This window comes from Pelecanus crispus, chromosome 1 (genome assembly GCF_030463565.1).
Source record: "Pelecanus crispus isolate bPelCri1 chromosome 1, bPelCri1.pri, whole genome shotgun sequence".
Lineage (NCBI taxonomy): Eukaryota > Metazoa > Chordata > Aves > Pelecaniformes > Pelecanidae > Pelecanus > Pelecanus crispus.
Window position 1 is genome coordinate 112,671,588 of NC_134643.1, and position 16,424 is coordinate 112,688,011.

At 38.0% G+C, this 16,424-nt stretch overlaps 1 protein-coding gene across 1 annotated transcript in view; it reads left to right on the forward strand.

Annotated features, from left to right (window-relative positions):
• Nucleotides 1-16,424, forward strand: part of ROBO1 (roundabout guidance receptor 1) — a 544,983-nt gene that overhangs the window by 473,736 nt on the left and 54,823 nt on the right. The window contains exons 8-14 of the mRNA XM_075712575.1: nucleotides 4,464-4,472; nucleotides 6,929-7,053; nucleotides 8,996-9,167; nucleotides 12,739-12,944; nucleotides 14,359-14,440; nucleotides 14,608-14,776; nucleotides 14,879-15,045. Of these exons, the coding sequence (XP_075568690.1) occupies nucleotides 4,464-4,472; nucleotides 6,929-7,053; nucleotides 8,996-9,167; nucleotides 12,739-12,944; nucleotides 14,359-14,440; nucleotides 14,608-14,776; nucleotides 14,879-15,045 (930 nt within the window). The remainder of the gene's footprint in view (nucleotides 1-4,463; nucleotides 4,473-6,928; nucleotides 7,054-8,995; nucleotides 9,168-12,738; nucleotides 12,945-14,358; nucleotides 14,441-14,607; nucleotides 14,777-14,878; nucleotides 15,046-16,424) is intronic.

Here is a 16,424-nt window from a genome sequence, read left to right on the forward strand (position 1 = left end):
ATTTATGAACAGAAGAGGTTGGCAGCTTTTTAGCTGAGTTTTTGTTTGGAATTAGGGAAGGAATTGGAAAATAAAAGTGTTCAGGATTTTTTTTTTCTTTTAAGGAGTGAGCAGTCAGAGTTTGACCAGTTTGCTAAACCTACTCAGACTCTCACATTTCCTCTGTATGTAAATCTAGTACCCCAAATTTTTGTACCCACTCATTTCAGACAGAGGTTATTAACAGTGGATTTCTCACCCACTCATTTCGTACCAAGATTATAAACAGCTGAGTTTCAGCCATTCTATAGAACTGCAATGTTCCATGACAGATAACATAGCTATCTCTATACTATCTCTCTTGCTAGCTCTGGATTTTCTCCTCTCACACTGTCTAGTCTGTACCTGGCCAACCGCATCAGAAATGCCTGCTCCCAAGCTCCGCTGTCTCTTCCAGTGCATAGGCTCATACTCACATCCCATCTCCTACCAGTTTGTTTCTACAGGCACATTCAACCTCTGATATTTTTCACTTGAAATGGGACCAATGTATCACTAAATTAATTGAAAGCAATCTAAATTTCATTGTGACTGCCCTTTGCTAGATTAGCCATATGGCCAAGGACTTATACAGAAGCTAAAGACTGTATATGAGCTTGATTGTTGTATGTAATTATTGGCCTGAAGATTGGGACTGTTTCATTTCTCTGGTGTAGAATTATACTTTCTTGCTTCTTTTATAATAGCCTCTATGGGTGCCAAGCAGTCCTTGAAGACATGAAGATTTTTATTTAAATAATCAAAAAGGAAACACATTGAGCTTAAATCAAAAGTATTCAGTTTGTGTCAACTGAAAAACAAGATATCTTCCAAGCACCTGGAAGGTATTCATAAATAGTAATAGTCAGAACAATAATTAATGAGTATTTAATGTGCAGAACAAAATACTGTTTAGTAATTAAGTACCACCTTGAATCTCAGGATCTCAAAAGCACCTTATTAGTATAAATGACTGGAAATTTCTGTAATTTTACTTTTTGAGATGGATAATTACTACCACAGCTTTCAGGAACAGGGTACTGGAAGTTTATAGCTTGTCCAATACCAGACTAAGAAATAGGCACAGCCCTGTAATATTTAATTGTAAATATGAGGAAACCAATGAGTTACAGAGAAACACCAGATCAACTTTTGTATTCACCTTTGTGAGAAGAATTACAAAACGTGTTATTTAGAGATATAAGCAGTACACACAGCATGTTGAGGTCTCATAGGTACCTGTGAGGACAGGCTGAGAGAATGGTGCTTGCACAGCTTGGAGGAGAGGTGGCTTCAGGGGCACGTAGCAGCAGCCCCCAATACCTAGAGGGAGGTTGTCCGTAAGATGGAGCCAGGCTCATCACAGTGGTGCATGGTGGGAGGACAAGAGACAATGAATTTAAGTTGAAACAAGGGAGATCAAGGCTGGATATGAGGAGAAATTTCTTCACTGGGTGGACAGTCAAGCAGTGGAGCAGGTTGCCCAGAGAGGCTGTGCATTTTCAGTCCTTGGAAGTTTTCAAGACCCAGCTGGAACAAGCCCTGAGCAACCTGGTCTGACCCCGTAGCTGACCCTGCTTGAGCAGGAGGTTGGACTAGAGACTTCCGAGGTTGCTTCCAACCTGATTATCCTATGACTCTACAGTACTACATCTGTCAAATACAATAGTTGCTCCATTAACATCTGGCAACTACACTAGTCTGTAGTTGAAGTCCTAAAACTGCAAATTCCTACTCCTGCGAGTGGATTTAATGATACCAATAGTCCCAGTGAGGTTGATAGGATGGCTGGCAAGAATAAGGCATTAAAAGATCACATCACTAGTCTGGAAACCACTTCTCTTTTGTTTTTTTGTTCAGTGACTGGACACATCTTCCCTGAAAAACCTCAATCATCAAGGAAATCATTTGAAAGGAAAAAATATTATTCCTTTGGTATTTGTGGTTTTACATGCTAACTTTCTGTTTTTACAAACAGGTTATTCCCTCTAAGTACCATGTGAAAAGCCATGATTAACACAGGGAAAATTAATTTACTTCATAATTGAAAGTGCTGTCAAATAAAATGTGCCATAATAGAGGAAAAACTATTTACTTCTCATTTTTAGTAACCTTAGATATTAATATGATGTAAATCAAACTAAGAAAGTGGTCTTTGTTGTAGTTGTTGCTATTATTGTTCTTTTAAACTACATGATGTCCCTCCGACAGAACTGTTTAAATTTTTCTGTGAAATTTCACCCTTTGCCCTTGCCACAGATTTGCAACGCATGTGATGCCCTGTTTCTACAGGGATTTATTTTCATGTATCAGTATCCCCTCTGTTTTTACAGGTGGACAAAAAAATACATTTCCTTGACAGGGTTATTTTTGACCTACACTAACAAAACTGGTAAAAAGAAAAGTGGAAATTCAGCAGTTGCAAGTTAGTTTTATTTGTAGAAATGTAATTGAGCAATCAAGACAGATTTCTATCTGTTAGAAGTTTTCAAGTGAGCTTTCAGTAAAGGGCTTAGGCAGCTTTGCATTGCTACCAAGAAGGCTGAACTTTTCTCTTTTTGGCACTACTCAAGTAATGGAAAATTGGTAATTCAGAGTAACTTCCTGCGTGCAAGAATTGCATCCCATTAAGTCTCTTATCAGGTTACTTCATGTAGAATGTGAGTTGTGTTTTCTGGAGAAGCATTTCTAATTCCAGAGCAGGTCAGACTGTAATTGCAAGTTTAGTAGAGAACTTTTCAGTTAAAAAGGAGTGGTTACTGGCTAATACACTTACACACAATCAAGACTAGCTAGGACCTGTGTCTTGGGGACAAGCATATTTCTCTCAGCAATTCTTGTGTATCATTTCTTGACCTCTCCTCTTAGAAATCATAGACTTGCAGATAATCCCAGCAGAGTAATGCATGTTGATTTTCTCTTTGAGAAATACTGAACTGACACACTTAAAGGCAGCTAGCGTACATCCAGAATACTTCCTTAAAATTGAAATGCAAATCTGGGAAAAATGGTAATTTCAGCTTCCTCTGTTTGGGATTATTTCCTAAAAAAATGTCTCTAATAACATAAACCCCAAATTCTCTATGTGATCTGGTTTTGGTGCATTCTGTTGCAGCTTCTTGGCTTCAACATGATCCAAATTCCAATATTATATCTGATTCTCTTTCTGCTTCATTTTCATAATACACCTGGAGTCCTCTGTATTTATTTGAACTGTAAGCCAGTATTCCTTATGCCTAATGAATGTTGGCAGACTGGATATTATTAGTTTCCTCCATGCATTGTATTAGAGGATGGGGTATTGCAGATGCTTACCTACTCGATACGAAAGTGTACCCTGCTGAACAATAGTTGGTTTACTCTCAACATAAAGCGATAAGACCAAAGTGTTGGAAAGCTTGGTATTTGTAACATGCATTAAAAAAAATTTGTATGTTTTTGGACTTCTGTATTTATACCAACTGCCCTTTTTTGATTGACTTTTTTGCCAGTATCTGTGTATATTTTCAAAATGCATGTTTTTACATTTTTATTTTCAATCCATTCTTTCAGTCAGTGATATGTGGTTGGAATGCTTTCTAACATGCCTTTCTTTTATAAGCAAAATTAGCCTCCCAGGATCTGTGCCATCTCAAACGTTTTGAAAATTTCCAACTATAGTTGAAAGATAATAGATAATTTGTGACTAACAATTTCTGTTGAAAAATCTAATATTTTGCAAAAAATCTCTGGGTTTGAACATTTTAGTGAAATTGGGGGGGGGGAGAACAGGGTTAAGAATCTTTTGAAATTAATTTTAATTGTGGTTTAGGTTGCATTTGCAGTTTAATAGTGAGCATTATGACCTTGATACAGCAATCTTATACTGAAGAGATTGGTGTGTGGGCTAAATGCCTCAGCATATTATTATTTTTTTAATAAACTGCCTTTGTAATAGCTATTAGCCTCAGAGAAGTATTTTGCATTTGGAAATGTTTGGATGCTTTGGAAAGAGTGTAAATGTCACTGTTCCATTTCAGCAATGTTGCAGATTGATATTTACTGGAGATTTCAAGTTAATTTTACCATGGAAGGCTCTTTATGCAGAGAAATAATGATAACACAAAAAAAAAAATCTTACTCATTACACAATAGTTCATTGGAAAGGCTTGGAGTAGAAATCAAGTTGCCTGACAATTATTTCAGTCTGTTACCCATTTTCCTCTACAGCCTGCTTTCAGCATTTGATAGAGACTTCTGCTTAAAGATAAAATAAAAAAATATGTGGTTCAACATTTCAAACCTATTTTTCATATATCAGAATATATATGTGTGCTTTCTAAGGTCCTTACCAAGGGTCTTTTTTATTTATTTATTTTTTAATTTTGCTTTATTCTTTGCTTTGTTTCATGTCTATTCAATTTTATTTATTCCATGTTTTCTTTTTGTTTTGTTTTTGTTTTTAGTTGTATCTGGTAAGTTGAAATTTTATTGGCCATCTTCTAGTCATCGTATCACTCTGACGGGAACTTCTCCTCCCCTTCCCATCCATCCCCTTCCATGTCCTTCAACCAGTCAGCTCACATCTTTTACTTGTTATTGACAAGACACATCGCACAGAATAAATTCTGCATGAAGTATGGGTAACTTAATGGCAAAGAGAAAGGTAATGGGTTGCTAACTTTCTGTCTGTTTTTACATGATGTAACAAGTCAAATCCTAATGTCTTCTTTCTCCATGGGACTGCATTAGTTGAACCTCAAAGTGTTCTGTAAAAAATATTTTTGTTTTAAAGGTCTCAAGGATAGAAGTTGTGCTTTCCTTAAGTGGATTATTATTTCAGCATCTTTTACAGTATATTCATCACATACCACACGTATGTGACCCAAGGTGTGAAAGCAAACTGAAGTTAAAAAAAAGACATTGAAAATGCTTCCAGTGCAGTGAACGCTGAATAGAGTTTAATAACAAAGTTTCACTTAGCCCTGTTTTAATCCTTCTGACATTGAAGCTAACAGGATTTTTATTATTTACCTTAATGGCAATAGATTTAGAATAATACACCTATGCATAATATACATATATATTTAGAATAATATACATACAAAATACAAATTTAGAATAATTTCTAGAGAAACATATACCTATTTACATTTCATAAATTCTACCATGGTTACCTGAAAGACTGAATTTCCCCTCATTTTTTGTGTTCAGTAGTCCATGAACACTCATCTTCAGGTTCTAGAATCACAAGCATTCAGCTGTTTCTCAGGTGGTCAGAACCATTTTAATCTCTTTATAGCTGTACCCATTCTCAAGTTCAACGAAACCTGAAACCTTATAAATCCTATGCACTAGCACAGGATTTAGAAACCCTCAGTTCCGTTTTGTGTGGCATTGTGTCACAGACTAGTACAGAACCAACCAAGCCCTAAATTTAACTATATGCTCAATTTATTCTTGTTATTAGAATCCAACAGCATAACAAAGGTGCTTCACTCTCATCTCCATTTTCCCCATCATACCTTACAACCCTGTGGCAAACCCCAGACAGTTTCACCTTCCATTCTAAATTAAACATGCTGTCATGTCAAAGTCTTCCTGCATCTTCTTCCAAGGTATTGACTGAATGTTTCAGAGCTAAACGTTTTGAAGTCTGCTAATTAGTGTAGGTCAATCTCACCTTCATTTTGCGTAGTTTCTTATCTAAGGAAATTCTAGGAAAAGTAGCATTTGCATCCAAATGTAAACAATAATATCTTGTGCTTTAAAAATTCTTCCCAAAGGAGGAGGGTCGTAAGAAGAGTATATTCTAATACGAACTCAGTAGGGAGCAGAGGCACAAGGCATGAGGAACAGATAACTGAAAGTATTGGCCCACAGGAACACTGAAAGCATTTTTTTTAGAAAGGACTTTGCATGTTACTGAATTCGTTCTAGAAAAAGCCACAATTACATTTTTCAAGAAGAGAGACTTAACAGCCTATAAACAAGGTAGATTTTTTTCTTTGCTAGCCCCATCAAGATACCTAATGTGGTCGTCTATCCTGATTTTTTTTTAATGTGACTGACATGATTTTTGACATTCTATTTGCTACTGGATGAAGGGGTTGTTGAAGTCTGTATAAATCAAGCAGTTTGGACAATGCTGGCAGTATTTATAATGTTAGGCTGAGCAGATGTTTCAAATTTGCCTTCATTTGCATATATATTTTGTTTGAACATGCTCTTGCCTGTGTAAATGAGGAAGACATTTAGCTCTGCTGTTCCTTTAAATTCATTCCTCTTCAGTAATTGGACTGCAGATTTTAAATGGTTATAAGTTGTTTGATAGTGTTTCTGGGGCTTTTGACTTGAAATTTTTTTGAGACCCCGACTACATCGACAGTCTCTTATATAAGCAATTAAGGGCTTTTTCTCTCCTCAGCTTTCGTAAATCAAAAATTGTGACTTTTGTGCATGTAAGCCTGAATTCATAGTTACTGAACAGTGTTTATTGCAGCCCTTGACAAAGTGTGGCCTGTGGGCCGGTTGTTCCTCAAAGATTTCCCCATTCTGACTTGCAGCCATACTCCTCCTTCAAAACCCAAATTGTACCAAATTTGTTCGTATTGGTGACTGTTGCTCTGCAAGTTGTCTCATTAAGTTGGTGGGACTTACTTCCTTGTGTCAGTGGTCAGTAATAAAAGCGCATGATGCACCGTCAGAGTTTTAATTGTGAGGTCCAGCAACAGAAAAGATGATCCGAGTGATGCTGAAGCTGTGGCTGTTAGAGACGGATGTGTCTTTTGTGCTGCCTCTCCCTATTAAAGAAACTTAACTATTCTGGTTTGCACCATTTAAAGTCAGTAGGCAAATTGTGCTTTCAAATAGGCTAACTTTTGTGATAGTAGTGTGATGATTTTTTTTTTTTTTTGGTATTTCCTTTCAGAGCCTCCACAGTTTGTTGTGAAGCCTCGAGATCAGGTAGCTGCACTGGGGAGAACGGTGACTTTCCAGTGTGAAGCAACGGGAAACCCTCAGCCAGCCATCTTTTGGCGGAGAGAGGGAAGTCAGGTAAAACAGCCTTTCTGTCCCTCCTTCCTGGCAGTTTCTTGAAGAGATGAAGTCACATGAGAGAAAAATGTTTTAATGATTGTTTTAAAGATGTGGAAAATAGGTCTAGAGCTTGGAGATGCTGGATATTTCTTCTCTACCTCTAAGTCACATGCATGCTAGGTGGTGTCAGCTTTACTAGAAAGGATATCTATGTTTTACTCAATCTCCCGTTTTCTCCATGAATGTAAAAATAAATCTATGAAATAACTAGAAACATTCCATGTTTTACTACTGTGAAAATCTTTTTCCCCTAACAGGGAGAACTTTTAAGAGATGAAGACGTGACTAATGCTGAAGTTTGTTTGAACTCCTAAACACTCCCAAATTGTCAGAAAGTTTGGCTCTGGGTTTATGATGCAGCTATTAATTAGCCATGTGCTCATGTGTGTCTGGCAAACTAAACCATTTGCTGTATTGATCTGCATCACTGCATGGGTAGGACTCTGGTTTGGGGCTAAGGAGATCTCCTTTCCCACCCAGTCAGCTGGCTGACAGGTCATACCTGACTAGGTCACATTTCTCCCAGCGTCCTTATTTGAATGGGAGGCAAAAATATTTTCAGCTGCTTTGTAAAGGATCTTGATAGTTAGTGGATGAAACACAATACAGCACAGCAACAGAATCACAGTTTTCTTTCAGAGTCATCTTTTGAAGGAGGGATGTGACACAAAGTATTCTTTATTGGAAGGAAGGAAGGAATATGGGATTTTGTTTTTCCTGTGAATGAAGGAGTGAATGGTGCAATAGCATATAACAGGGTTCTTTGTGTTACAAAACAATAGGCCAGAGAAATTGAGAACACTTAGATATTGGCTGCTTTACTCCATTTGCAGCATTTCTGTCTAAATACCTAAGTACAACTAGACTGCTAATCAAATTTAGATGATAATCTTCAATGGTATAAGTATACCAGTATATTATGTTTGTATTTTTTTATGACCTGGATTGATTCCCCCCCCCCCCCCTAATGTTGTCTAGTACATAATTTTTCTGGCTCATTTTTGACTCTGCTGAGTGGTGACCACTTGTGATGCTTGAGGGAACTGGAGGAGGAGGTCAGTGAATGGGGTTTGCTAATACTGAAGTAGAGGGTGTTGTGTTCCATTCTTTTGGATTATTTTTGAAAATGCAAAATGTAAAAATGTAGTTAGGCAAGAAAGAGAGATAAAAAATAGCCTCTGTGACCTTGAAGTATTCTCATTCACAAATGGTTCAGCCAGAGGTAGAAATTCGGAAGCAATAGTTAGTGTAAAGGACTTGGATTATTTTGATTGCGGTTCTGATTTTTGACCGCTGCTGGTAAATGCTATGTACTTCATACCAAAACTATCTAACTAGAAACTGGCATAGGATTTAATTCTATATTATAAGACTCGTTATAGAACACAAACACTATGATTAGAGAGATCTAAACAGCATCCCTTTTTAAAAAAACACTTCATCCTTAGGAAGGTGAAAGTTAAAATACAAATAAGTAAACCAACATATGCATTTAAATGAAATAAATAGAATGTCCTGGAGTAAGTTCTAAAAAAGGATGTTAAAGCAAATTATTTAGGTTCACCACAGTTGCGTGCACTGTTATGGTATCTGTACAGATCACATCTTCGCTAGTGCTTGTTAAACTTTGTGTAAAGCCCAACGTTGTCCGTAGAGGGTGTTAGAGCAATCCCAAAAGACTTACACGCTTACATGTGCATGTCTGCACCTATTTTATCACCAAAAAATCCTATAAAAGCTATTCACATTGTGGTATAGACATGCTTAAGGTATGAAGAGCAGAATGTTTTATGTATAATGTGAAAAGATGAATTTGTTTAGATATAGTAAAACTAAGATTATTGATGTTTGAATTTATTTAACCCTTTTTTTCCCACTTTCTTTCCCATACATCTTGTAGAATCTGCTTTTCTCATACCAGCCCCCTCAGTCATCCAGCCGATTTTCAGTTTCCCAGACAGGAGACCTCACTATCACCAATGTCCAGAGATCTGATGTTGGGTACTATATCTGCCAGACTTTAAATGTTGCAGGAAGTATCATAACAAAAGCCTACTTGGAAGTTACTGATGGTAATGATACCTTTATTTTATCATTTCCGAGTTTTCATTTTTATTTCAAGACAGCAGTGGGGTGATATGATACTACTTTGAAATCTGTTTTGCATAAATACGGATTGCATGTGTCTTTAAACATAAAAATCCTGTTTCAGCCATCTCTGTTGGGGGTTTAAAATTTTGGATATTGTGTAACACTGTATTTCCATTTTGTATTCAGCAAATATACTTCAGTTTATGGGTTTTTGTCAGATCTGTTAATTTTTCTGGCTTTTCTTTAGGTTCCCCCACTAGATTTAGTTTACTTTCAGATTGCTTGCTGCCTCGCTCTTTATCCCTGTTATTGTGTGTCTGTTTGCTTACCATTTCCATTTACCTGTTTTTTCCCTAGTTTTTTAATATTGCAGTGTAACAAGGAAAAAACCTCAACCTGTATGGAAGTCAGTAGAATAACATATAAATGAATGTTATTATATGTTCCTTTTTAGGAGCAGTTGGGAAAAAAATTTAAGATTAAAAAGCTACAGGTAGCATGACTGTAAGCAGTAACATGCTGATGTGAGGCCAATTTGCCAATTATCAGAAATACTTCATATTTTTAATAGCAAAGATACACAGGAAAAATAATAGTCTTAGCACTTATGGAAAAAGAGGCTAAGTGCAGTCTGTGGACAGACTTTGAGGGGAGGGAAGCTGTTGTCTGAGAAGAGTTTCCATGAACTAGGCCTTTGCCCTATAGAAAACATAGAAATAATGCCATACTAGAAACATGCAGTGAACCTGGAAAATAAAAGTGTTTATTTACACCCACCGGATTGAGATTGTTCAGAGGAATAGGACTGCATCCTTTCTAGTTTCTCACAAGTGGTAAGCCACATTTCTTAATCCACTTCTATCCATTTTTCACTGGGGAGAAGGCCATGGCAAGGTGAGAAACAAATTTTAAAAAGAAAATTAAGAAAATTAAGAGTTTTTCTGTTAATGACCTATGTCATCTGAATTTGGAAAAAATCAAATTAATTTAAATATATTTCCTTTACTGTGACTGTATGCTCTGCGTTGATCTGATGGGTAGTTCTTTTGTAGAATGTCTTGGGACAATATTTTTTTGGTACTTTTATAAAATGAAGGCAGGATATGCAGAATGATACCCTGCTGTCACCTAAAGGTGATAGGAGTTGCCATCAACTTCAGTGGCACTTAAATTAGCCATGGATTTCAGTGGCATTAGATTTCTCCTGTAGAGCACAGATCGGTCAGCCTCTTACTATTGACATCTGCAAACCTCTTTACAAACTTGTCAAAGTCAAATACAAACTGTAAATGAGTTTATTTTGACTGTCTCTGCAGAAAAAGATACTAATGGCCTCGCAGTGCATTACAACAGGTTGGGACAAGAAGTAAAGAGTAAATTATGCAGTTGAAAACACAGAGTGTCATTTGAACATGCAAATGAAATTATGGGAGTTGGAATTTAGCCAAAAAAAAGCAGTACTAGCACCCTGTCTGTTGTTATGAAAAGTAATTTAGAAATATGTGATGTTCACAAATTATCAGAACTTCAGGTTTGTATTTCAGGTACCAAACCATTTTTTAAGTTACATGAGACCCCTTGACACTGCTGAACAGATTTATGTCATTTAAAGTTGTGGCTATTTTCAGATCATCAGCCCATGTCATGTTGGATGGTACAGGTAGAGGAGGTCACTGAAATGCAATAATATAGCTTTTACCTCTTCTTTTGATTATCCATTGGATAATGGAAAAACAAACCTCACGTAGACAATCACTCTTTTTTTTCTGCGAATACTGAGACTGCTTTATACCTTCCTGTTCACAGTTATTAAATAACCCATTGATAACATTTAATTTTCATTGTGTGAAAGATGCATTAAAATTCATGTAAACACACTGTGGGATTCTCTTTGTGACTTCGAAGTCCTATTGACAGATTAAGTCATCATAGAACTAAAAGTCAGAAACTACTGGGAAAATATTTCTTCGCTGAAAATTTTTAATATGGTCCTATTCAGTAGCTTTGTGTTTACTTTACCCTATTGCTAGGCATCTCCCAATTAAGAAACAGCACCAAGATGAGTTGATGGTGTACAATAAAATTTTTTTTAAGTACACATTTGTCAGGTTATCCCCTGCCTGCCTATCTCCTTTGTCTCTGTCTTTGAATGCTGAAGTATTAATTGTGTTATACAGGCCTGCTATGTGGTAGAAGAACAAGAAGGTGAAATCTGTCCCTTGACAAAGAATTTGGGAAGTTCTTTCTCATTCCATTATCACTTTATAAAGACATTGGAATTAGAGAATGCCTAGCAGATACTGCTATGTAATATGTAATGCTTCTTTACTTTCTGAAAATACTGTGTTGTGTATCATTCTAAAATTCTGTAGCTATGCATCATTATAATCATAGAATCATAGAATCGTCTAGGTTGGAAAAGACCTTTAAGATCATCCAGTCCAACCATTAACCTACACTACCAAGCCCACCTAAACCAATCAAGGGCAGACTAGACTAAACCATATTCCGAAGTGCCACATCTACCCGTTTTTTGAACACTTCCAGGGATGGTGACTCCACCACCTCTCTGGGCAGCCGGTTCCAATGCTTGACCACCCTTTCCGTAAAGAAATTTTTCCTAATTTCCAGTCTAAACCTCCCCTGGCGCAGCTTGAGCCCATTTCCTCTCGTCCTATCGCTAGCTACTTGGGAGAAGAGACCAACACCCACCTCTCTACAACCTCCTTTCAGGTAGTTGTAGAGAGCGATAAGGTCTCCCCTCAGCCTCCTCTTTTCCAGGCTAAACAACCCCAGTTTCCTCAGCTGTTCCTCATAAGGCCTGTGCTCCAGACCCTTCACCAGCTTCGTTGCCCTTCTCTGAACACGCTCCAGCACCTCAATGTCTTTCTTGTAGTGAGGGGCCCAAAACTGGACACAGTATTCCAGGTGCAGCCTCACCAGCGCCTCCTGTACAGGGGGACAATCACCTCCCTGCTCCTGCTGGCCACACTATTCCTGATACAAGCCAGGATGCTGTTGGCCTTCTTGGCCACCTGGGGAGCACACTGCTGGCTCATGTTCAGCCAGCTGTCTACCAACACCCCCAGGTCCTTTTCGGCCAGGCAGCTTTCCAGCCACTCTTCCCCAAGCCTGTAGCGCTGCATGGGGTTGTTGTGACCGAAGTGCAGGACCTGACACTTGGCCTTGTTGAACCTCATACAGTTGGCCTTGGCCCATCGATCCAGCCTGTCCAGGTCCCTCTGCATGGCCATCCTACCCTCCAGCAGATCGACACTCCTACCCAATTTGGTGTCATCTGCAAACTTACTGAGGGCACACTCGATCCCCTCATCCAGATCATTGATAAAGATATTGAACAAGGCTGGCCCTAAAACAGAGCCCTGTTAATAATGTTAATAATGCACCCTCCTCTGAATAATGCATGCCTCCAACTTTACTTGGTTAATTATCTTCAGCTTGTTTCAAATCCTCAAGCAACTGCTGTTGCTTAGATGATTAGAAAATTGCTTCCAGTTGCAGAAATCTCTTTCCTGTTGTTTCTTCTGGCAGTGATTGCAGACCGGCCTCCCCCTGTCATTCGACAGGGTCCTGTGAATCAGACTGTAGCTGTAGATGGTACTTTAGTACTGAGCTGTGTGGCCACAGGCACTTTAATGCCCACTATCCTCTGGAAAAAGGATGGGATCCTCGTTTCTACCCAGGACTCTCGCATCAAGCAGTTGGAGACGGGAGCATTACAGATCCGATATGCCAAGGTAGCTTGAACTGGCAAACAGGTTTTCTCATTGTTTGTTTCACTTTGTTTTTTCACCTCCGGGCACTTTGAAGTAGTAAATCCTATGATGAGAATTAATGAAATGTTAAATAAATGTATTGAAATATTTGATACTACATACTTTCAGATAATTCATTCTTTATGCTTAACACCTTGGCTTATTCTGCCTAGGGCACATTATTTCAGATTTCATAGGGTAAAATGCTGTTAAGAGGTATTAATTAAGGGAATTATTTGGTACTTAAAACATGAAGGGGAAAGCAAAACTTGTATTTCAGTAAGGCGAATCTTTAAATTATTTGGGTTTTAGCACTAATAGATTAAAATGATCTAATTATTTCAAATGTTTGTCAAGAAAACCTTTGTTTTGCATACTGCAGTAATAGAGCCATGTACCCAGCTTTTTCAAAACAGTTTCTAGAGTTTAAATATATTCACTCAACAGTGTAAGCATAGCTTAAAATGATTAACCACCTGTCAAATACCTGGCTTCCTTAGGGAATTATAGCAAGTACCTGGTCAGTATTGCTGGTCATGCCACGCACGCTGTAAAATGTTTTAAAATGTTAAGTTTTCACATACTGGCTATTCTCTGCTATCTTTTCTGTGGTTTGAAATGTAAGTTTTTAAATTAGGCTGAATGCATCACTTTACTATGTTCCCTAGAGTTGCCCTGTTACCAATTACAAGTTACCCTGGCTTAGAATTTGAACCTCTGATTTTTGAGCTCTTCCATTCAGCTCATCTGCTGAGGCTGGGACCTTAGGAGGATAGCATTTCTTTTGAGGAAGAAAAGAAACTCTTTTGAAATGTGATTAAGTTGCATATGGACAAATAATCCAACATTCAGAACTGGATGAGAATAGCATATGGAGGTTCCTTTTTGGGTCTGCTGTAGAGTGAAATTTATACCAACACAGGGAACCCCATATGTACAAGGCCTTGTGCAATATTTAAGCTTTGTTTTAAGGATGACGTGCTCTCCAGTGCAGCAGTCCAGACAAATCCCCAGGCATTATTTAGGCAGAAGGTTGACAGTTGCATGGGGTCTTGTCATCTGAGTTCCTTCTCAATTTATTTTATTAGGACCTCTGCAGAGTAAGGAATAAATGCTACAAGAATTGGCCTTCAGTTGGTTCATTACAGAATAGGTAACATTAAATTAGAATCTGCAGCTTTTCCGATGCTTTAACCAATGCTCAGAATAAGTACCCGTTTTCATTTTGCCGCACACAAAATCATAACTTCTAATGGAAGAAGTTTCTGGTTCAAAGTTTTTGCAGGCTAATACGTTTATCCATATTCATGGGGGAACACAGAGAGCTGTAATTACTTTCCTAGCCCACTGAGTGCCTGATTGTTTCAAATATTTATTCTTCTCTTGTCTCACTCAGCTGGGCGACACTGGTCGGTACACCTGCATTGCTTCAACCCCAAGTGGCGAAGCTACATGGAGTGCATACATAGAGGTCCAAGGTAAATCAATTAGGGTTTCTCTGCATGGAGAAAATACATAAAGGAAAATCAGAAATTGAAACGCAGAAGTTATCTGACTCTGTCATAAATTGCCAGTGCAGATGTGAACAGCATTTAGCTTACAGCTGCTTCCTGTCTATACTCAGCATTTCTCTCTCCTTTGTTAGAGTTTGGAGTCCCAGTGCAGCCACCAAGACCCACTGACCCAAACTTGATTCCTAGTGCTCCATCAAAACCTGAGGTTACAGATGTCAGCAGAAATACAGTAACATTGTCATGGCAGCCTAATTTGAATTCAGGTGCAACACCAACCTCTTACATAATTGAGGCCTTCAGGTATATGAGTCTCATGTGATCTTGCTGTACTTGCACTTATGTATATAATATGTTGTTAAAGAAGCACGTGCTAACCTGCTGTTGTGTGTGTTTTATCCTTAGCCATGCATCTGGTAGCAGCTGGCAAACTGTAGCTGAAAATGTGAGAACAGAGAGTTTTGCAGTTAAAGGGCTAAAACCTAATGCAATTTATCTATTCCTTGTGAGGGCAGCTAATGCATATGGACTAAGTGACCCAAGCCAAATATCTGATCCAGTGAAAACTCAAGGTAAGCTTTTGATACTGAACAGTTTAGGTGCCCACAGTGGCTGTCATAAATTGACTGAACAATACCAGATGCAGGAATTCTGGTAGCTTTTGACTGTCTGCCTGTCCTGCCTATAATATATACTAGATAGTAAAATACAGTGTTTAAACTTGCATTTCTCTGTAACAGAGACTCTGAAAACTGCTTAGACAGCATATTGCATTGCCTAAGGGAACCCTAGCATCTCTTATCCAAAAAGAGTTACATCTTGCAGAATAGCTCATTAGCAACAAAAGCAATCTCTGATATTTTCAAGTTATCATGCAAATCCTCAAATTCCCTGGAAATGTTATTATTGTGTCCAGTGAATCAAATGAGGCTTAAGACTGAGACGGAGAGAGAAAAAGCACATAATCTAAGTTGTTTCTGCTGTATTAGGAAGGAGAGAAGTTTAAAATTTGAAGGAATTGGGCATCATGAGCCAGTAAAGAGGTTTTGGCAATGTATTGAAAGTATTTCCGTAGTACAACTATTGAAAGTAAAACAGTAGGGAAAAGAGAGAATGCTTACAGATCGCCAAGTGGAAGAAAAGGCTGGGTAGTGGTAGGTGGAGTCATTTGCTGACTCCAGCTATGACTGAAGGACAGCTACAGACTGAATCCAGCTCTATAAAATTTAAAATAACTTCGTAGTCACTGTAGAAAATAAATTATACTTATGATGGTGTACAGGGAATAATGCATTGCAATTTTGCAGCCTGCTTTTTTCCAGTAGAAATATGTAGATTCTTAAGAAGGGGAAAACTGGACATACTCTTCTTCAAAGTAAAAGTGATAGAGATCATCCTTCTTTTTTATTTTTTTTTCTGCTTTTCCTACCTACTGGAGAAATTGACCAATTGGCTTATTAAGAGTGCCTGTGTTCTATGTTTGTTTCTTTGTTTGCATAAGTAACTATGTGTTGGTTTTTGAAAGGGAAACAAAGCATTTTCCTTTGGTGACTTTTCATTCTTTCTGCAGTTGGTCTGAAAGCAAGTCTTTCTCCTCTCCCCCAAAGGAGTTCAAACAATTTCACATTGCTGTCCTTTGTTATTATGCATTTCTCCTGATGGGTGACAATTTCAATGGCTATATATGGACAGCAGAGTCTCGGCCACACGGAAAATAGGGATTGCATGGGTTCCTAAGTCTGTTACCAAGGAGAGATTTAGTAACATTTTAATGATTTCTGTATTCCTGGGAATAGGGCAACACGTGTTATTATGTGGGCAGGCTGCAGTTTTCTGCATGAGTCCATTTTTCATGCAGTGTAGTTTCATTCCTGGAGATGAGATGAGGTATCAGGTCTGAATGTCCCAAATGAACTGATCACTGACCTGACTCTGATAAACAGCAAATGAG